General features: G+C 41.7%; 1 protein-coding gene across 3 annotated transcripts in view; it reads left to right on the top strand.

Annotated features, from left to right (window-relative positions):
* VDR (vitamin D receptor) overlaps positions 1 to 22,377 on the top strand; it is a 251,234-nt gene that overhangs the window by 213,525 nt on the left and 15,332 nt on the right. For all 3 annotated transcript variants that reach the window (XM_073576675.1, XM_073576673.1, XM_073576674.1), the window contains 3 exons: positions 4,073 to 4,238; positions 8,205 to 8,356; positions 21,805 to 21,921. In XM_073576675.1, the coding sequence (XP_073432776.1) occupies positions 4,073 to 4,238; positions 8,205 to 8,356; positions 21,805 to 21,921 (435 nt within the window). The remainder of the gene's footprint in view (positions 1 to 4,072; positions 4,239 to 8,204; positions 8,357 to 21,804; positions 21,922 to 22,377) is intronic.

Below are 22,377 nucleotides of genomic sequence, written 5' to 3'. Positions count from 1 at the left end.
TAAATGAGGAAGGAAATGTACCTGAAGAAAGAGAGAGGTTAAATGTTTTAGTCAAGTGAGTGGTGACCACTGGTGAGAGAGACTGCAGGAGCTGTGAAGGAATGGGGTCACTGTTGCAGGTTTTGGGCCGAGCAGAAGCGAGGAGCTTGGAAACTTCTTCTTCTGAAGCAGGCTCAAAGATATTGTTAGGTTCTTTAGAAGGACTTAGATCTGGGGATTTATTCTGACAGAATTTTATAGACTGGACTGGATGGACTAATGTCTTTTTTCGGCCTTACTAACTATGTTACTATGTCTAGTGAGCTTGAGGTGCGGCAGGGAAGGGGATCCAGGCACTGAGGAGATTGGGCTGAGATATCCTGATGGATGTGGTTGATTTTTTGTATGAAATAAGTGGCCAGATCCTCACCGCTGAGGTTGGTGATGGGGGCCTGTACTTTAGGTTTCAGGAGGGAGTTTAAGGTTTCAAAAAGTTGTTTTGGGTTGTTGGATAGAGAGGTGATTAGGGTGGTGAAGTAAGATTGTTTGGCCAGATGAAGGGCAGAGTTATAGGTTTTGAGCATGAACTTATAGTGGATGAAGTCTTCGGCTAAGAGAGATTTTCTCCACTGCCGCTCTGCACACTTTGAATAGCGCTGAAGAAAGCGTGTTTGCATTGTGTGCCAGGGCTGCCGTTGTCTGTGTCGGGTCTTTCTGCGTGTAGAAGGTAGTGCTTCATCTAGGGCATTCTTCAGTGATTATTGAAGTGTGACAATGCTAAGTCTGGACAGGAGAGGGAGGAGATGGGGGCTAAAGATGTGTGGAGATTGTACATAAGCTGCTAGGTGTGAAGATCTAGAGTCCTGGGTGTTAGTAATCACCTAGGCAGGTTAACGATGCAACAAGTTTTATTTGTATCCATACAAGCATTTCAGTAAGTCCAGATAGATGACCCCAATGTAATGCCCCCAGTCCACGGGATCAGCAACAAGTCAGTAAAAATAGTCCATGGGTTAATTCCTAGGGGAATATAGATCTCACGACCGAAGCCCGAGAAAACTTAGCTCCAAGTTCGATAGTCCATTCATGGGTTCCAGGAGCGGCCTTAACTCTGCTCCTTTCCCTTCAGATCCCCAGACACAACTGAACTCCCCCATCAAGTATCAACTCTACTCCCAACCCCCTAACCAATGAAAATTGAATTCACAGCCAGTGAAGTCTCCGGCCAGTCTGAAGTGGTGTGAACCCAAGTGGCCCCCCTGCCGAGAGAAAGAAAGGCACATATTCCCCCACCAGATAAGGTCATTGCATGTAAATACAACATAAATTGAGGTAACTAGTCATCTGTACTGGGAAAGTATTTCAGTTCCTCACACTAGGTATTAATGGTACGTGTATTCCGATAAGTGTGGTAAGTGGGGGTGTCCCGGATGAGGAGACCATTCTTGACAGAGAAGGAAAGAAGGTTGTGGTCCGAGAGCGGGAGAGGGGAGTTAGTAAAGTCGTGCAGCGAGCCGGGATGGGAGAAAACCAGGTCCAGAGTATTCCCGTCCTCATGTGTAGGAGAATTAGTAAACTGTGAGAGGCCAAATGAAGACGTTAGAGAAAGAAGATCAGAGGCAGATTGGGAGAGGGGATCATTGATGGGGATGTTAAAGTCTCCCATGATGAGGATGGGGATGTCACAGGATAGAAAGTGAGTAAGCCATGTGGCAAAGAGGTCTAGAAACTGGCGGAAGGAGCCTGGAGGGCGATAAACAACCGCCACTCGTAAGGAAAAGGGCTTAAAGAGTCTACGGCGTGGACTTCAAAGGAAGGAAATGTAAGTGAGGGAACCGGGGGGGATGACCTGGAAAGCACATTGTGATGAAAGGAGCAAACCAACACCTCCACCCTGTCTGTTCTCAGGTCTGGTGGTATTTGAAAATTTCAGCCCACCAAACGAGAGAGCGGCAGCAGAGGTGGTGTCTGAATGCTGGATCCAGGTTTCTGTAATAGCCAGAAGGTTAAGGGAATTAGAGAGGAAAAAATCGTGAATGTAAGTTAGTTTGTTACACACAGATCGTGCATTCCAGAGAGCACATTGGAAAGCGATAGGAGAAGGCATGCACTTAACAATAAGAGTAGCAGGGTTTCTATATGCAGCTGGAGGAGAGTAATGTATGCTGGTGGAGGGAGGCCCAGGGTTGGGGGAGATGTCACCTGCAACTAGTAAAAGGAGAAAAAAACAGAGCAGGTGGTGGGATAATTTGTATGAATGTTTTGAGTGCTGCATGGAGGTATTGGATGGTTTGGAATGGGAAAGAAATGTCAGTAGAGCCTCAGATTTATACATGGGAGAGGGGAGAAGGGAGGGGTGGATATGGAGAAAGTGCACAGAATGTGTTAAAGGGCGGGCGAGTTGTGAGAAAGCAGAAGTAAAAACAAATAAGCAGCAGATTGATATGATCAATGCATAATGTAGTACGACTGACCAAGAAGCATGTTTGTATGAAAAAGTTATACACCTTACCTGTCTCCTGCCCTGTCCAACTGCCATTGTCTAACTGACAAGGACTTTATCCTGTTGCACTTAATATCTGTTGCACGCGTGACCCCGCACACGTGCTATCCCAGCCAGAGCTAAATATATGACCATTACCTGGAAAAGAAAGGCCGGTATAGCCCTATTATTAGTAACCCCTGGGTAGAGACATGCTGAGGCTGGTCAGATTGCCAGACGGATAGACGACATGCAACCAGAAAAGACAGGTAGTAATGCATATGTAAGGGGATAGGCACCCTACCATACCAATTACATATCGACCACCAGAAGGCAAAGAAAGGCCAGGCTCTGCACACAAATGTACAGCTAGCAGCCACCGATGGGGCACACAAAATAACATATGAAGTGGGGCAGAAAAAGCCTCTATATAATAAAGCAATGATTTGAAAATTCCCTGATAAAAAAGAGACTTGAGTGCACCACCCCCAAAAAAAATCACACGCCTCCTGAAGAAGTTACAAAGACGAAACGTGCGTTGGGGCGACGGGGACGCTTTCTCCTGTTTATTTATGTAAGTGTGGTCTTCCTGCTGTTTTTTCTTATACATGAGTTGTGTGAATTGATGCTTAGCTAGGCACAGAGAAAGTTGAATGTATATAAGTAGTCAGTAAAGCAGCTTCAGGTTGTTACCAGTCTCTACAATTTATGTCCTGTTTTGATATTAGTCTAGCGTCCCTCTTCATTTTATTTTGTATTTTAATCTTCAGTAGCATTGTCTTTATATTTTAATGTATTCCTTTGTGAAGATAAATAAAAAATATTTTTGGGGTTTATACTCGTTCTGGGTTATTTTTTAACCCTTTTTTGTAGTTCATATACTATTGAGTTATATTACCCATTTATTTTGGTGGGCTTTCTTTGTTATTCATAGGTACTAACTAGGCAGGGTGCCCAAACTTTTGTATCGGCCTATTTTCTTTTTGAAATTTTTTAACTGTAAAGGATGAAAATATATGTATAGCTATATACTTATACACTCCCCTAAGAGTATATTGTCATTATTCCATTTATGCATGTATTAAGACAGTGTAAATGACTAAAACTATTGGTAGTCATTGATTTGTAATTGGATAATGAAATGCTTCCCATAACGTATGATTAGTACATTAGCAATCTATACTAGTCAGTAATATTTCATGTCATAGTTAAGGCATTTCTTTGCAGATAGTGTTAAAAATGTATTCTAATAATAAAAATTTGCAGTACAGGTGACCATATAATCAATCAGGATCAACTGCAGAGCTCTGATCACAACAAATTTGTTATACAGGTTAGCAAACCTCTATTCATCTGTTGCAAGCATACTCCTTGGTGGAGACATACTTTTGATAGGTTATCTGTGGCTGGCAAACCCCCAGTTTTAGTGGTCTTTTATAAATGGGAGTAGAGCTGTAAAGCCTCCCAATACATATAAGGCTCATTAGTCAGAGTGAGTCTGCCTTAGATTTCTGTTCTGCTTCTCTATGCCTAAAATCAGGCCCTGAAATGTTCCATACTATATATGTCTTTTTAGTCTATGCTAAATAAATATTTTCTATGACTTTGCAGATCCTTCTGAAAGCAGCTTTTTCCCCGGTTCACTATTTGCTGATCTTACCGGTGGCAGCTCACCCGATAGTTCCTCTGAGCTCTCCATGCTCCCTCACCTTGCAGATTTGGTTAGTTATAGTATACAGAAAGTTATTGGATTTGCAAAGATGATTCCTGGATTCCGGTAAGAATTTTGCTTTTTATAGAAGGAGAAATAAAGCTAAGAATGCAATATACTGTAAACAGATTGTTACCTGTTCTACTTTGCGGTAACTTTGCCTTATTAAGGGTTATTCCCATATGATAAAGCGATACCATTACTTTCGGATTGCTGGGGATCTGACTTATGGAACTTTCACAGATCTTGCTTTTGAAGGGGCTGCAGCACTAATGTAATACTGCCTCCCACTCATTGTTTCCCTGTATTTCCCTGAACAGCTACAAACTAAAAGTGCTGCTGGGCAAGGAAAACTTTTATGGGGATACAGCACTAAATCAGCACTGCGGCTTCTAAGGTGGGTTGCTGACCTCTACAAAAAATTTACAGGTGGCAGGATGGTGTAAAAACAGAAATAAATAAAATTAAGGCATGCACAACTGTCAGAAGGAGTTTGTAATCAGTTGTGTCTCTGAAGATGCACCGTTCCAGTTACCTGAATGCTGTAGTCAATCAAAAGTGATCAAAGAACAGGACCTCATTGCTTCTTATCCTGCCCTGGATCCACAAGGTTAGAGCAAGTGAGTATGTATTATTTTGACACCATCCCTGCCACCTGAACATTTTATGTAAATCCAGAAATTTACTTTAATGGGAATCTGTCACCCCCTTGGATGCCTTTTAAGCTATTACTATGGGCATACAGGTGATAGAAATATTAACATAGTCCTACATGTATGCCTCATAGCTAGTGCCTTCAGTTTTAATTTTCATACCATTCCCCTCCCATACACATCACAGTGCTATGTGGCGTGTATCCCATGCCTGCGCCCTGCACTCTAGCGATTATGCGCACCTTTTCCGGCCTTATATGGGCAGTGGCTTCAACACTCTGCTGCAAAGTCACCGGTGAATGAAGTAGCAGTGACTCGCAGGTGTCTGCTCAGATGAATGGACACTGCCCATAGAAGGGCGGAAAAGGTACGCATAATCGCACGCGTGCACGACGCGCATGGGAGGGGGTGGTATGCAAATTAACACCAGAGGCAGAGTTTTCTTCCAGACACCGCCAGTTTTCTTCCAGGCTGCCCTGGAGTCTGGAAGAGCTAATTTACATAAAAGATTTCAAATGTATTTCTCAGCAACAAGACAGCAGCTATGAGGACTATGTTAACATTTCTATCACCTGTATGCCCATAGTAGTACGTTATATACGTCCCAGGGGGTGACAGATTCCCTTTAATTCTCAAAGTTAGAAGAAGGGGGTCATAGAAGTCATATTGCAAGATCATTACGTGAAGTCCCAGTGGTACAATATGACTTTGTCAGATGGGAATAATCCTTCAAGAGGTATTTACACTGCACGATAATCGTGAATAACCATTGTTAAAAACGCTTTATGCAGCATAAAATATCATCATTCTTGGTGGTGCATTGTCCTGTGAAAACAGGGCTTGCATTAGTATAGATCACTCAGGGCGCATTTGCTTTGGTCTGCCTGTGTAATCAGACAGTCGGATGACTGCCAATCAGTGGTCACATTGTGCTGCCGGTCTGCCTGTGTAACCAGACAGTCGGATGACTGCCAATCAGTGGTCACATTGTGCTGCCGGTCTGCCTGTGTAACCAGACAGTCGGATGACTGGCGATCAGAAAACATTTACCAATCAGCGGTCACATTATTCTGCCAGTCGGTTTGTGTAAACAAAACCTTAGTGATTCCTTTTACAACCCGACGGGGTTTGTTTTTTTTAAAGGAGACATTGAATGTGTTCAGATCTCTGCTTAGCAACTTATAGAAAGTGTCATTTTTACATTGCTGTTTATGTAGGATGGTCGTTGGGCAGACTCCAGCGTAGATAGTGTCCCAGTCTTATGTCGCATTTCATGAATGTATTGGTATAGTATTGTAAATACAGTACAAGAGCAAAGCTTAATGTTTTGGAAAAAAATAAGCTAAGTGCAAAAAAACAAGCTTACTATACAGGTATGCTCAAGGAGTTTGGCACCTTTTTGAGTACGCCTGAAGAAGATGAATACAGCCAGTACAGAGATCAGACAGTGTCCCCAGTGACTTCATTTGCTTCATTCAAGTAAATGGCTCCGCTGGGTTCTCATGGGAACCCTCTTTTTGGGGGGGATTTCGACAGAAACCCCGACGTATCGCTCAACTGTAGTAATGCAAACCTAACCTTATCTGTGCTTAAAAATGGTACAAATGAACATCTGGCTTCATCACAGACAACTCACTGCTACAATCAGGTTATCACCGAATGTTCAGTCCGGATGCTGATCACCTATGGCCAGCAGGAAATTGTCTAACAAGCGGATAGCCCAGTCATTCTGCATCAAAGAAAGTCCCACTTGTGGGATCCCTGCCTATGGCTTTCATATTTCATAGTAGGATATAATGAAAGGGGGTTGTAGTCATATGTCAATCCCATTAGATATGTCAATATTCCAGTGACAGCATCTACAATCTGACATTGATAATAGAAAAGATAATTTTGTACTGTAGGAGGGGCAGTTCCAGTAATTTAAGAATAGCATGTGTAAGCAGGTTAAACGGATGCAGTACGCAGGGATTGCAGGACAGTACGGTATAATAATACTATTTATTCTTAAAGTAATCTACACGCAGGGAGGTAATAGGCAGTAGCAAAGAGTTATTGGAACAACAAGGCTTAAATGAAATAAGTAAAACAAGCGCGACAGTCTAAGTTTTAAACAACACTTATCGTAGCTCCTGGTGGGGTCCTTAGTCCACAGTCCGGTGGGAGTAGTTTCACCGGCAACGGCCGATGTAGGGTCCTCAGATGAAGTACAAAGTTAACATCCGTCTTCTGGTGGCAGCGGGTGGTCACCGGTTTTGCCCGCTGAGCCCCTAGTCCATAAGCCTGGGCAATCAAAGCGGGAAAAGCTGTGGAGCAAAAGAGTAAAGCTCTCCGCAAGGTTCCCCGTGACACGTGTCTCTTTGAGCAGCTGCCATCACCTGAATGGCTGCTCTGCATGGCTCTGCTCGGCGCGCGCTCCTCTATGTGCCAGCCAAAGTGAGGATCGCTGCAGTAGTGTCTGTCCCACAGGGGTGTCGCTGTGCATCTGTCAGCAATGGGGGAGGCACCTCAGGGTTCTGCATCGGGCCCTCGCTCCTCCGTGCTGCACTCTGCTTAGCCGGGCGCTCTCACTGGCTCAGTGGCCTATATTTGTAAGCTCTGCCGCCGTTCTGCCCCGCGCTGTCTCTCATACTGCGGAGCCCGCCGCACGCCTGCCTCTGCCCTCACTGCCAGAGGGAAACTCTGTTTCTTCATGCGCTTTATCTTCACTGCCTGGCTTAGCCATGTCCCTCTTCCCGGGTCACTGGGCCTGTCCTGTCCCTTATTCTTTCCCCAGGGCAACATGGGATGCAGCCTCAGCAGTTCCGGACCCAGCATGATGCAGGCACCTGCAGGCCGGTCTTCCTCCTTACACATGCATCCTAAGTCTGCATGCAGTGTATAAAATGGGTTATATCTGCTATGTCAATGTACTGTATATTAGTAAATGCACAGAAAACTAGTTTCCTACAATTTGTTAACAACTGTAGCTCCTGGTAAAAAGCTAACCTTTACATTTATATTAAATTTGAGATGTTTTGAATTATTAACTAAATTGATCTGATGGATTTAGTGTAATTTTGAGATGGAGAAATTTAGTCTGATCATGAAATCATTAGACCTGTGCCACAGTTTTCCAGTAATCATAGCAGCATGTTACACACTGATGCCACTAAATGCCAGAATAAGTCCATTTTGATCCTGATAGTTTTATTGTTGATCCTTTTGTGCGTGTAGATTCTGCAATTATTTTTAGGATCACTCGATATGTAAGTTTTCCAGAAGAGTCAATGTGTTCTGCAATGACCGTTCATGAGAATGACACGGCTGCAAGCATCCTCATTCTTGATTAAAAAAAAAACTAACATCAGTGATTTTTTTTTTTTTTATTAAAAACCAGCGATCTTACTGCCGAGGACCAAATTGCCTTGCTGAAGTCATCTGTCATAGAAGTTATAATGCTACGATCCAACCAGTCTTTTACCTTAGAAGACATGTCCTGGACATGCGGCAGTGAAGACTTCAAGTACAAAGTAGACGATGTGACTCAAGGTACAGTATCGTCCTTGTACAGAGAGATACATCACAAAAAACAATGTTTCTGTATCCGGTAATTGCTTCTGTAGTCAATAGTGAGTTCAGACAGCAAGTCCGCTTAATGGAGTGGAAAAATTGCACTACTGTACCTAATTGTCTGCCCTAAAGATATGAGGTGCACAATGTACTGATTAGCCAAGGTAACGTAAGCCGATCGCTCCGCTAATGTTCTAGTTTACACAACAATAACTACTACAGACTTTAGCATTGACCTAGTGGAATTTTTTTATTACTGATTACTATATCACACATTTAGCAGTGGATCGGAGTTTGATAAAGAAATGGATTGACTTTTGACCCAACTCATTGTGATACCACAATATGAAAGTATTGCGTACATTCTTTTCCAAACAATTTTATTAACCTTTTTCAACAAAGCATACATAAATGCAATATCGTGAGGCATTCATGAGAGGAAAAATAAAAAAACAATCAGACTATAAATAATATTAATAAGAACTCATGGAAACATTTCCAGCCAGCGAGACCATTTTTTTTTATAAAGGATGGAAGACAGCCATTAAGCAACGCCAATTTTTGCTCATATGCCTTATGTAAAGTCAGCTTTGCAATGATATCGAGTGAAGAGGGCACTCGAGTGGATTTCCAATAAAACGCAATTTCATTTTTAGAAACCAAAAGTAAATGAATAACCAATTTCCTAACAAAAGGATTCAAACGACTTGCATCCAACGAGAGCAAGGCGAACTGAGGAGTCAGTGGAAAATCTGATTGATTTAAAATATGAGAAATAAGAGAGGAGATGTCGTCCCAAAAATTCCGAAGACGTGGACAAAACCAAAATAAATGGGAAAGACTACCATGATGCCCGCAATCCCTCCAACAGAGGGGGGAGGTGGAAGGATTGATAAAAGCTAGACGAGATGGCGAGTGATACCATCTCGATATGATTTTAAAGTAGGACTCATGGAGAGCCATAGACATGGTAGCAGAATAGGTTAGAGACATGGTCAGTTCCCAAACCTCTGGAGTAACAGAAAAATTCAAAACCGATTCCCATTTTTTTCATATATAGTCCAGTCAAAATACGGTTTGACCCGGAACAAATTCCAAGAAAGCGTTTTATGATTTTTTTTATTACTATTATATGTGGGGAACAACATATTAAAAGTTTTCCAAAAATTGATCACCACAAAGGTTCTAACTATGACGTCATAAGACGATGACAGCCATCGCACTAAAAATAACGAATATTTCCCTATTTCAAAGCTGTAGCTTTAGGTTACAGACGAGTTTGCATTTTGTATACTATATATTTTCATATAACAATTTTTATACAAAGTTTTATACTAACTACATGGACAGGCGAGGTCATGACGTCATCAGTGACATCATGACATATATGTACATTTCTAGAAATTATAGACACAGTGCATTTTAAGACCTACTTCATCACTGAATAAGTGTGTCACGTCAGTAGTCACTATTTTCATCATCACACACTGCTTTCTCACTCATATTGTCACAATGTCCTTCTTGACATGGTCCGCATACCCATGAACAGGTAAGTCCGTGTCTTTTGCAAGTGCACCGAAGTGTACTACAACCACGAGAACAATTGCAGTGAATTATTTTCAGAAGTGTTTCTGGCGCGGGTGAAGTATCCATCATCACTGGAACTAGACTGTTGTTCTGCAATTCCCATCAGTAGTGTCCATGGCCTCACCATTGTCCATCCAAAGCATCACTTGGACGTAACTCCGAAGGGCATGATACTTCGTTGCAGAGGAGGTCGGTGGCAGTCGTTCAGGTGTAACAGATTTTGGCTGAACTAACTTTTTTGCAGAGAGTAGAATACCTCATTGCAGGCAGATTTGTCTCCAGGTTTGCCCCCGAACAATGCCACCATCGCTTAACACCCAGCGTCTTCAATCTCAGCTCTGTTTTTGTTAGGTGTGGAAAAGATTTTAGCACAGCTATTTAAGACCGAGTCTCCCTTCAAAACCTTGTGTAGACCGAGTTTTTTTCCGATTCCAAAAACCGCGGAAGTGGTATCGCAACCCGTGAATGCATGAAGGAACAGAAGACTGCTGCAGACATGGTTTCCCAGGAACTTCTTCATAACCTTACTGTCGTATACTGTTGCAGGACTCCCTTTATCCGAGTAGAAATAAAGCTTGTTGCCATCGCTGGTTGACGCGTGATGAAGTAACACCAAAAGATCTGTATCTTCGCCAATGAGACTAGTACTTTTGTTGGATGACATTGACACTGCTACCTTAACAATCTCCACATCTACATCCCCCTCTGATTGCATTACGTGGCAACCTCTGTCTTTCATGCGCTGTGAAACGAGATTGATAAGAGACTGTTTGTTCTCCACATTCGAAAGGAAGTCCTCCTTTTTCCCGACAAATTTCGTTCCTTCAGAAATGTTCACTTTGTTACTTGTTCGTTTTTTTGCGCCGTCGCTGATGGGTAATGTTCTTAGTGTTTGGTCCACCAATGTAACCATCAAATATTATCGTAGCCTTACCATAGTGCTTTAGTGTGAAAGATGCATAGTCTTCAGCAATTGAACAATATGTCTTTCCTTCTGACCACTTCAGTCGATGGAGAAGAGAACCTCCGTCAAGAACATAATGTTCCACTTCTGGTACATCCTTGAGTACTGCGTCATCTGAACTCTGTTCTTTTATAGCAGCTAACAGTTGTGCTTTGTTTGGTTTGCGTAAGAGATGTTTTGCCTCAAATAGGGATGGTGGGTATGGTGAAAGTTCATAGGCCGTCACTTCATCAAGGGAAAGATCAGCAGTTTGAGACATCACAAGAAACCTTTGGAACAAAAGAGCGGGGTCTATTGTTTTTTCCTTAGCAACGTCAATAGCCTCACTGGATGCCAGGGTCTTGGCTTTCATTGACCGCTTGTACTTAACTGAAAACAGTGATTGACCCTTCATTGTTGCCACTATTTCTCTGCCAATGGTGAACAGGTTATGGACATTCACATCCTTATTTGCATTGACACCGGTGATAATGTTGCGAAGAGACACTTCATCAGAGAAAGGTGAAAAGGTCTTGAGTTTATCTGCAATTTTCTCCAGGTCTTCACGATCTCTTCTCGTCCTTGACGTTCTTGCCTCCATGTGTTGTTCACTGGTGACAAAGCTCTAGCGAGTGAAACACTGCATTGCATCACTGTAGGAAGAGGACACTGGCACAGACAGAGTCCACAAGGTCCTCTGATGTTCGTACATTCCACTTCCTCTGGTGAGTCCTCCTGCAGTTTTTAGGGAGCGCATCAGAGCTTGCTCGATGACTAGGTCGCAAACCAGGCCTGCCCAGTACTGATCAGTCCGCCTTACAACATGCAAGCCATTCATAAATCTATGGAAGACTGATGGCATATCCTCTTCCAGAGTGGTCATAGACTGGAGGTAAAGGTAGGCGGCCTTCACATAGTTCCCATGCCCAGCAGCTGCAAGAATGGGCAAACATTCAGCTACAGCATGAAGGTGCATCAGCCAGGATCCTGTACAATCGGCCTCAATAAGCTCCCTTGCAATTCCAATCATCTGTTGGTAATTCAGCCATTGTTTACTGGTGCGAGAGTGAGAGGATAATCTGTTTTTGGTGGACCAGAGGTGAACAATTTCACTAAGGCAGGTAGAAGTGATGACCGAATTCAAGTCACTCTCCCCTGTCAGTGTCCGAGCATACAACTGCTCAAGTTCTTGCAACAGGTCTGCAAAACCAGGATGGTCGCAAAGTACTTTGTCTGCAACTTGCTGAGTAAGACACTGATCAAGGAGGAGATGGCCACGAACTGCACGCTGAACTGCCTTTCCAGTCATGATGTGTTGCACAGCATTGTCACCGTAAATTGTTCCCAAGATCTTTGATTCCACTCCCATCCATCAACGTTCCTATGGCACCCATAAGATTCATCAATGTGTGGAAGCTCCCGAGCATCAGGACAACATCTTGAACCGGGCTGTCTTCAGGCACCTCGTGTTTGATTTCTGACGCTTTCCAGTAGAGTGGCTGATCGAATGTAACAACTGCAGCGGATTGGTGTTTATCAGCAAGGTTGCACAGATACTCAAGAGTAGAGAAGATGCATGACTTGTCTCCGGAATACATGTCAATGATGGGCAGGAAGATTACCGAAGACTACCCCGGATGATCACAGTCTTTATGTAGCATGTGCATCATTCCATTCCAGCTCGGTGCAGGCTGTTTGAAGCGTAAAGACATCTCCCACAATACATCAACACGATGGTCAATGGTGTCAAGAAATGGCAAGGGTTTGAATTTTATGTTTCAACGAGTGTGTTTTGCGAAACGGTATTCCCTTACATCAACTCTGCTTTGTTCAACTATCTCCAAGTCCGCAGTCTTCCGTCTGAGAACAGTGCGGCTGACCTTCCTTCCTGGAGTCACAGTAGCTACCATCCCCATGCCGTGGAAAGTCCCCTTCCCATCTAACGTGATGATATTATGATTGACGTTGTCCGCAGCGAACAGCAGTGCCGTATCCAGTCTGTCTATGGTACCACCGAGTACATCCTGGCCAACAAAAGCGGCAGCGTTTTCCTTGAATCGCTGAACTTCCGAATATGATGAACAATATCCCATGGCTGAGAGACTGTTTACAAGAAATCGAGACCTGAAATGATGATTGAGCTGGACTGCTAACCCAAGCTGCAATGGAGCTACTACAGCCCTGGGACGTACAGTCTGAACAACTGACTGTCCAATGCTTGCAACCTTCCTGTGAATGTCCTTTCCAATGAAGAGGGTTTCAAGCAAGCAAAGCAAACTCAGGGGGAGATAATCTAAGGCAGACTGACATTCAAGCGAAGAAGTCTTCGTATATTCATCGGTTGAAGATGGTATCTTAGACTTGATATCGCTCTTGATTAGTTTTGCCGCAGTCTCTATGATGGCTCTCTTCTGGGCTTCTTAATCCGTTTCCTGACTACGGAAATAGTCCCTCAGGATTATTCTGGTCTTTTCACGGAACGTTACAATGTTAGGCAACCCTTCTCACTCTGCTATGAATAGCGAATCACCATACCTCTCCTCCAGCCTATACCTCAGCCATTTATTACTATAGGCAGCACTGTCTGCTTCTACAAGATACTCCGTCATTTTCTTTGCAAGATCTGTGACAGTCAGTTGCTCTTCATCGTTGTCCTCGAGAAATGCACACATTCTCATCGGCCTCCCTACCTTCCGCAGTTTCTTTGTAGTAGATCCACCACCATGACGCATAGGAATTCCGTAATTTGTCCGAAAGTTAATGTCACATGAACAATGATACAGACAGTCTGCAGCATGTAAGTCCTTCCCAAAGTACGTGATTCTCCCTTGAATGGTGATTGCCCAGTCATCATTATGCTGTTTGCAATGTGACTAGATGGACCTTACAAATCCATCCGTTTTAACAAAGCTATAGTCATCGAAATCACTACTAGTTCTTGTCTTCACCACTTCATGTCCACAGGACAAACACTGCGTCGTGCTATCATAGGATCCAGTAGACACCTGTGTACCTCTCTTGGCAGGTGAACGATGAACGGAAGTAGCTTTCTTATGCAAGTCTATTTGCTTCTTGTTTATGTAGTTCATACGACATCTCTTGTGCACCACTGCTCCAGCAGTTACCACAGTGCTAATGCCCCTCTCAATACTGGCTTTATTGATCCCTTCAGCTCCTTTTGCACCAATCACCACTCTTTCTCCGTCATCTTCTACTTCATGGCTGCATAAGGGGCAAGTTTCTTGACTTTCCATCATTCTCAGCTCTGTAAAAGAAGATAAATAAATTGTTAAATAATAAATATAATAGTAGTAATTGTAAAATAAATATAGACACTGTAAGGTGAGTCGTATTTAACATTTTACAGCTTTGGCGGCCATATTCTTTGACGTCACATTTGGACCCTTTGTGGTAACCCTATCTTGGTAAACTTTTAGTATGTTTTTCCCTACATGTAATACTACCAAAAAAAACAATAAAACTCTTTCTTGGAATTTGTTCAGGGTAAAGGATTTTTTTTTCGTATTTTGACTGGACTAATATGGGGATTTTATAAATGCAGAATCGTTGTTAAACCACTGGTAGATATAACGAGTGGACCAAAAAATATTATGGCCTGAGTTGCATAAAATATTGACCGCTGGCTCCGATAGCAGAGGGCAACGAGTCACCAGTGGAGACAAAAATTCTTTCAACATAGTAAAGTGAAGAAAAGCAGAGGAGGGAACCCCCAAACCTATTCTTAAGAAGAGAAAATGATATATATTTATGACCATCAAAGATGTCATTTAATCTAGAAATACCCCAGTCAGCCCAAGAAGAATGCAAATCGAATGAATAAACAGAGGCCAGAAAAGAGAGAGGAAGCCTCAACAGGAGCTGTATCGTAGAAAAACTATTCTTAAATTGAAAAAACTTCCTCCAAGCCACAATAGCAGCCATAAAAATCAGATGATCAGACTGAGACAAATGCTTAGAAGTCAATAGATTCAAAATAAGAGAACAAGGAAGGGAGTTTTTATTAAAATAATATTCCTAGTTCGCCCATGAAGATTAGAGTAATAATAAGCTGAGATGTTAGGCAGTCCCATACCTCCACGTAACTTATGTTTATATAACTGATTTGAAGCAATATGGGCCTTTTTATTTCCCCAAATAAATTAATGCGTGTCTGCAGACTAGTTAAATAAGAAGTGGAAATAAGCAGGGGAAGGGATCTGAAAACATAAAGGATTTTGGGAAGGAATATTGATTTGGCTACTAGACATTTTCCCCACCAGGACAATTCTTTGTCCACGTAAAAATTAAGGACTTTAGAAGTGGAGGCGATTAGGGAATCTAGGTTAGTGGAAATCAGAGTTCCAAGGTTTCTAGAAAACACCAGACCTAAATAAACAATTTCCCTCTTCGCCCAACCCCAAGAAGAGACAGCCTTTATACTCCTGATTTGAGAATTGGTGAGATTAAATTGGAAAATTTTAGATTTGGACTCGTTTAATCTTAAAATAGGAAAAGGAGGAACATTTTTGAAGAAGGGATTGTAAATGTGGAATGGAGGAGCAGGGATTAGTGAGAGACAGGAGGATATCATCAGCATATAGACTGATCTTAAACTCTTGACGATCTGTTCGAACACCCTCTATGGAGGAATGATCTCTGATTAATTGGGCTAGCGGTTCTATTGCAAGGGCAAAAAGCTATGGGGAGAGAGGACAACCCTGCCGGGTACCATTTAGAAATTGGAAATCAGGAGGAAAAGTGATTATTAATGTAAATTTTTGCTTGAGGGTCAGAATATAAGGCCATAATTTTGGTGATAGTCTAAATTAAATCCAAATTTTAATAGGGAGCATCTGAGAAAGGTCCAATTCAAGCGATCAAACGCTTTTTCTGCATTTAATTAAATTACAGCAGAAGGAAGTTTTTGGGAATTAATTAACTTTATAATATTTATCAGCCGTCTGGTCCCTTCAATGGACTGCCAGTGTTTGATAAAGCCAATTTGGTCCGTGGAAATTAATTTAGGCAGAATAAGATTAAGAAGTTAAGCCAAAACTTTAGAATAAATTTTGAGGTCAGTATTTATTAATGAAATTTGATCAGGATTAGTATTGGGCTTGGGAATTAGTACAATTGTAGCATCTAAATTTTCTCTAGGGAAGGAACCAACAGACGCAGCGGCATTAAAAAGTTTAGTTAGATGGGGGACAAGAATGTCGCGGAAAGACTTATAATAATTGTTACTATAACCATCGGGACCAGGGGCTTTATATGATTTTTATTGACTAATGGTGTCACCAATCTCCTCAGCAGTAAAAGGAGCAGATAAGAAATCTGCGTCCACAGAGTTGAGATTTGGAAGGTTAACCGAAGATAAAAAATTATTAATAGAGTCCGTATCTGGAGCGGGAAGAGAGGGATCAGACCTCAAATTATACAGTCGATTGAAATATTTCGCAAATTCATTTGCAATGTCCTGTGGGTTGGTGAGGGGCAATCCCTTAAAAGAAGTAATTTTGTCAATGCGGTTACGTACTCTAAGCTTCTTTATTCGATTAAACATAAAACGGGTGGGTTTATTAAGGGACATGTAATGATGAAATTTTGATTGCTTTAGTGCCAAATCATAGAACGAAAAAATTGTAGCCCTTAATTCATTTCGAAGACGGGATAAATCAGCTAGAGATGTGGAGCTAGAGGAGGGATTTTTAGATAAGGACAATTCCAACTCCTTCTCCTTAATCAAAGCCTGTAAATTTTAAATTTTTTGACCGTTAAAACTTTTTATATGGGAGGATATACGAATAAGAGTGCCTCGTAGAACCGCCTTGTGAGCATTCCACTGGAGGAATGGTTTGGAAGGATCAAATATATTTTCTGAAAAATAAAAATTGAGAGATTTAGATATTTCCTCATGGTAAGTAGGATTTTTAAAAATAGAAGCATTACACTTCCACAACTGCTGATTATTAACAGAGTGCCCCTCAACCAATTTGGCAATAACAGGAGCATGATCTGAAATAGATTTATTTCCAGTTGAAACTGAGGAAAATCTAGGGAGAGAAAATACATCTGATAAAATGAGGTCAATACGAGAGGCAGATAAATGAGAGTCAGAAAAAAATGTATATTCCTTTAAGGTGGAATTGAGACAACGAAAAACGTCAAATTCATTAGTGAAAAGCCAATTATTTAAAGAGGGGAAATTAAGTCTACTGGAAAAAGATACATCAAGTTTTTTTTATCGGAGACCAAATTAAAATCCTCGAAGAGTAAAAGAATGCCTCTCTTTAGCGGTTCAAGCTTTTTTTAGTAATTTGTTCAAAAACCTAATTTGACCTTTAGTAGGAGCGTAGATATTGACAATGGTATAAATTTGGGAGTTTATAGAACAGACAAGGACATGAAAATGACCGTTCACATCAACCAATTCCTCCAGCAGTTCGAATGACAAGGAGTCCCTGACCAGGGTCATGACACCTGCCTTTTTAGAGGGACCCGAGGCCTCAAAAACATGAGGGTAATTTTTTAGTGAAAACGTGGGATGATCATTAATTTTAAATTTAGTCTCCTGGAGGCACAAGACATCTGCTGCAGATTTATTAATTTCTCTCTGAAAGTGAAAACGCCTATTTGGATTATTAAGGCTGGTTTCACATTTGCGTTTTTTTTCGCGGTAATTTAGCGCTAAATAGCGCATGCGGTTTTTTTTCCTATACTTTGCATGGGATGCGCTTATGTGCGCATACATATGCGTTTGTACTCGTTTTACCGCGCATGCGTTTTTTTGCGGTATGCGCTCGGGCGCACAAAATGCAACTTGTTGCATTTTTTGTGCGTCCGATTTGCCTCAAAAAAACGCATGCGCGCGCAATGCGTTTTTTTACAGCAAGACACCCATTATAAGTCTATGGTGAGCATATGTGCGCATTGGCATGCTTATGTATGCGTTTTTTTGCACATGCGTTTTTTTTTTTACCATTACTTTAGACAATGGAATTTAGGGGTTTGGGTAAAGTTAGGGTTAGTTAAGGGGGTTTAGGGTTAGGGTTAGGGTCAGGGTTAGGGTTAAGTATGGTTTGGTTAAGGGTTAGGGTTAGGGTCAGGTTTAGGGTCAGGGTTAGGGTTAAGTATGGTTTGGTTAAGGGTTAGGGTCAGGGTTAGGGTCAGGGTTAGGGTTAAGGTTAAGTATGGTTTGGTTAAGGGTTAGGGTCAGGGTTAGGGTTAAGTATGGTTTGGTTTAGGGTTAGGGTCAGGGTTAGGGTCAGGGTTAGGGTTAGGGTTAAGGTTAAGTATGGTTTGGTTAAGGGTTAGGGTTAGGGTCAGGGTTAGGGTTAAGTATGGTTTGGTTAAGGGTTAGGGTCTGGGTTAGGGTCAGGGTTAGGGTCAGGGTTAGGGTTAAGTATGGTTTGGTTAAGGGTTAGGGTCAGGGTTAGGGTCAGGGTTAGGGTTAGTAAAGTCATGGTTTGGGTTAGTGTGAGTGGCCACCTAATGTTGGAAAAAAACGCAAACGTGGTAAAAACGCACTAAAAACGCATACAAACGCTTAAAAACGCTGCGTTTTTTTCATGCATGCTCATAAAAATGCTTGAAAAAAACGCAGCAGTTCTATGCTTTTGTATGCGTTTTTCAATGCGTTTTTTTGCGGGAAAAACGCGCTGCAAAAAAAAGCAAGTGTGAAACAGGCCTAAGCCCATTAACGTTATAAGTAACTAATGTGAGTACCATAAAAAAGAGAGACAGAAAAATTGGCGTTAAAAAACAATCACCGGCTGGAAAGTGTCAAAAAAGAAAACACTACAAAACTAAATAACCTAAGAATAAGTACAAACTTAAAATCGTATAGTGTTAGTACCCTGAGAGGGAAACCACAGAAAATGGTTCTCCTACTTGCGCTGGGGGAAAAGTCTGTGCAGCGCAAGGCTAAGGAAACCCTCATTAACACCTATATCAAATAGACAAATATACAAGCTAAGCACAATATTAAATCATATAATATCAGATAACTCATAGACACTTATCACAATAGGTTCCGGTGACATGTGTTGGACCAGCATAAGAAACTGTAGGAACAGAGGACAGGACAACCTGAGATTTCAGAAATTGGAACCCCTCTTCAGTTGAAAGAAAAGTTGCATTTTTCCCTTTGTGATTAAAAATGAGGCGTAGAGGAAATTGCGTACATTCTTAGCCAGCCATCTACATCCAAGTTTCTCTCCTCATAGTCAAAAATCTTTCATCTATGACCAGGAATGAGTTGACCAGTGGTTGTTAGTAATCTGCAGTTACTTCTTTTTTATGTGATATTTGGGGCAATGGGGATGGTGGGTGTCGGAGAGCCTTTTTATTTCACATAGTTTAGCATGACTTTAAAACGTGTAGGGCTCCCAAATTTTATGTCGGCACCTTGAATAAATCAGTTCCAGTGTTGGTGTCTTACTACCACAGCCTTAGAAAACAGAAGTATGTCCTGGGGGCACCACATTTACCTCTAGACTTATAACTTGTACCTTATGGGATGCAACCATCACAGGTCTAGAAATTATGACCAAGATTAGTCAGTGCAATCATACATCTGTATGTGATGGTCAAACTATGGACCATGATTTACGGACTGGCTCCAGGTCTCCTGAACCAAGCTTAACAGACTCAGACACGTATGAAGCTGTCAAGTTTAGATCAGGAAACTGACGACCAGCCCATAAATCATGGTACATGCTTAGACCGTAACATACACTTGTGTGAATGCAGCTTTAGACCAGTATAATTAGACATTTTTCACTTTGATATCTTTTAGCCAGTGACTTCCTGAAGTGCGGACTGTATAAATAAAAATATAAAGAGGACAGAAGGAAGATATCCAACATCTTGAAAAAAATCATTGTTTAAAGTATTTCAGTTTTCTAAAGGAAGTTAATGAATATTATGTTGCTGAATTTGCTTTCATATGTGTCGCTTTCATTAACCTGCTCTTTTTTTTATTTACTATTTTGTGAAATGGATATATCCTTCACATCCTAAATTATAGGAGTATTTCTAATGGTATGTGAATATTATATACACAGTATAGCGGTTTCATGTATGGTATATTGCCGTCATTCACAAGATGTCAGTCCAATCAGCAGCATCCAATAGTAATACTCTATATAATACCGTGACAAAATGCGGCCTGGGAGCCACATGCGGCTGTTTTGGTGTGGCCCCCTTCTCACTTTCACCAGTATCTACATCTTTGAAATGCAAGTACTGGTGAAAACAATCATGGCACAAGGAGCCTTGTTTTGCTTTTTTTTCCATAGACTGGATTGGCAGGAAACTATGGGGACATTATAATATTTAGGGGGTTGAGTGAGCATATTATACTGAGAAGGGCGTTATATGGGTACAATACACTGTAACGGGGCTGAATGGTGAAATCATACTGTGTGAGGTGTAGTGCAGCGGTATCCACTGTGCAGTGATGAAGCAGTGACCCAGCAAAGTTCCAACAAAAGTCTCTTTTAATGTTCAAAACTCACATAAACACACACCACACGATATCCTCCGGATAGCAGCCGGGAAACATATCCTCCAGATTGCAGCTGATAAACACACCAGTCCACCTCCATATTGCCGCCGGGCACAAGACAGTCCACCTCCGTGACCGGTTGCCATGGGTGACTGCACAGCCAGGAATGCTGTGCGTGCCAGGTCTTTCAGCTCTGCTTGTCTGTGTTGCCTCACACAGCTGTAGCTCTGCAGAGCCTTCTGCTCTGCACACTTGCAAAAGCCGGACTGACCCTGACACACCCAAACCCTTTACTGCAAGGCTTTTAACTGGAATCTGTGGCCATGGGCCACATGGAAAACCCGGGCAAGGGAAAGAAACGGACTACCCCACTACCTTCCTGTAGTCCGTTTCAAAAACAAAAGCACAGCAGGTTTCCTTAAATCTGCCTTGGACAAATAGCATGTCCAAGACCTATACTCACTTTTATTCTTCATTGCAATCACAGCTACGCCTGTGACTGCAATGCACTCCCATGGCCTCAATATGCCTACGTGCGCATCCTGGTGGGGAACACACAGCGACCCTTACATGTGACACCAGTCACTGCCTGACAGAGGGGACATCATACTTTGTGAGGGGCTATATGGGGATATCATACAGCATGGGGGGCTGCGTGGGGACATTATTCTGCACAAGGGGCGTCTATAAGGACATGATTCTGTGCAAGGGAATTGTGTGGGAACATTTTGCTGTGTAGGGCTTTATGTGGACACACAATGTAAGATGCTTTGTGGGGCTGTGATATGTTTAAGGGGGCTTTGTGAGGATATCATATTGCGGTGTGGGTTCTGTGGTGACATACTCTGAGGGGACTACAGTTTTAGGGGCTGTCTGGGGCATCACATTGTTTGTTGTGACTATGAGACATCATATGGTGTCGGAAGCTGTTGATCAAGGTACGTTGGCTGAATTACAGAAGCAGTATGATTTACTATTTTTATAGTCGTTATAAAAATCATTAAATTATATGGTACAAGTTACAATAAGCCCCATAGAAACATGTTTTGGCAGTAATAACTAGTCAAAATACTTAATTCTGCTCCATATTAAGTGATAAAAATTAATATAAAACAATATAAACAGAAATAAATTTGACCGGATGGCTCGGACTTCCACAACAGTCTCAGTCTCTCATGTGGCCCCTTGGGAAAACATATTGCCCGATCCTACTCTATATTGTTTTTTAGAATGTTGTTATATTATATATTTTTTTTATTATTGTATTATGCCTTTACTATACCCAACACCATGATCTGAGAATAGGGACTTTGCCATGATTTAGATGAATAAATTGTGATATTGAGAGAAAACTATGGCTAATAATGTTTTACATGTTTTCATCGGCAGCGGGTCATAATATGGAACTTCTGGAACCATTGGTGAAATTCCAGGTTGGCTTGAAGAAATTGAATCTTCATGAAGAAGAACATGTACTATTAATGGCTATTTGTATTCTCTCACCAGGTCAGTACTAAAAAGTGGGAATTGTTCATATGTGAAAGGGGTTGTTTTATTAGGTCATCCCTAGTCCTTAGACCCAGTCATGGTATATCCTGATCACGACTCCTTGTATCAACCAGAATGGGGTTGAAAATTGGAGTGGTTCTTGCTCTAATGTCCAAATGAATGTTCACCTTATAATATTACATTTCTGACTGTGGGAATTGTGTAAAGCCAAGCAAAACTTCTCACATGTGATATCTACTCATTTATGGTGAACTTACCAGATTTGCCAAGGGGTTTGAAAGAAGAAATGTTTTTGTTGTGACTATTTTAGAGAATGAATGTTTTTCTTGAGACAGTCTTTTTTTTTTTTTTACTTACATTTGGATGGGATACGTCTTGATCCTATGTGTCCACTCAATCTAATTATTAAACACTGAGGTATTGCTTCATCAAGACCAGAGATTTTCAAGCCAG

Source organism: Dendrobates tinctorius, unplaced genomic scaffold, assembly GCF_039654945.1.
Source record: "Dendrobates tinctorius isolate UK_male_01 unplaced genomic scaffold, ASM3965494v1 ptg000051l, whole genome shotgun sequence".
NCBI lineage: Eukaryota > Metazoa > Chordata > Amphibia > Anura > Dendrobatidae > Dendrobates > Dendrobates tinctorius.
Note: the sequence above shows the minus strand (reverse complement) of the source record. Positions and strands in the feature narration are given on the sequence as shown.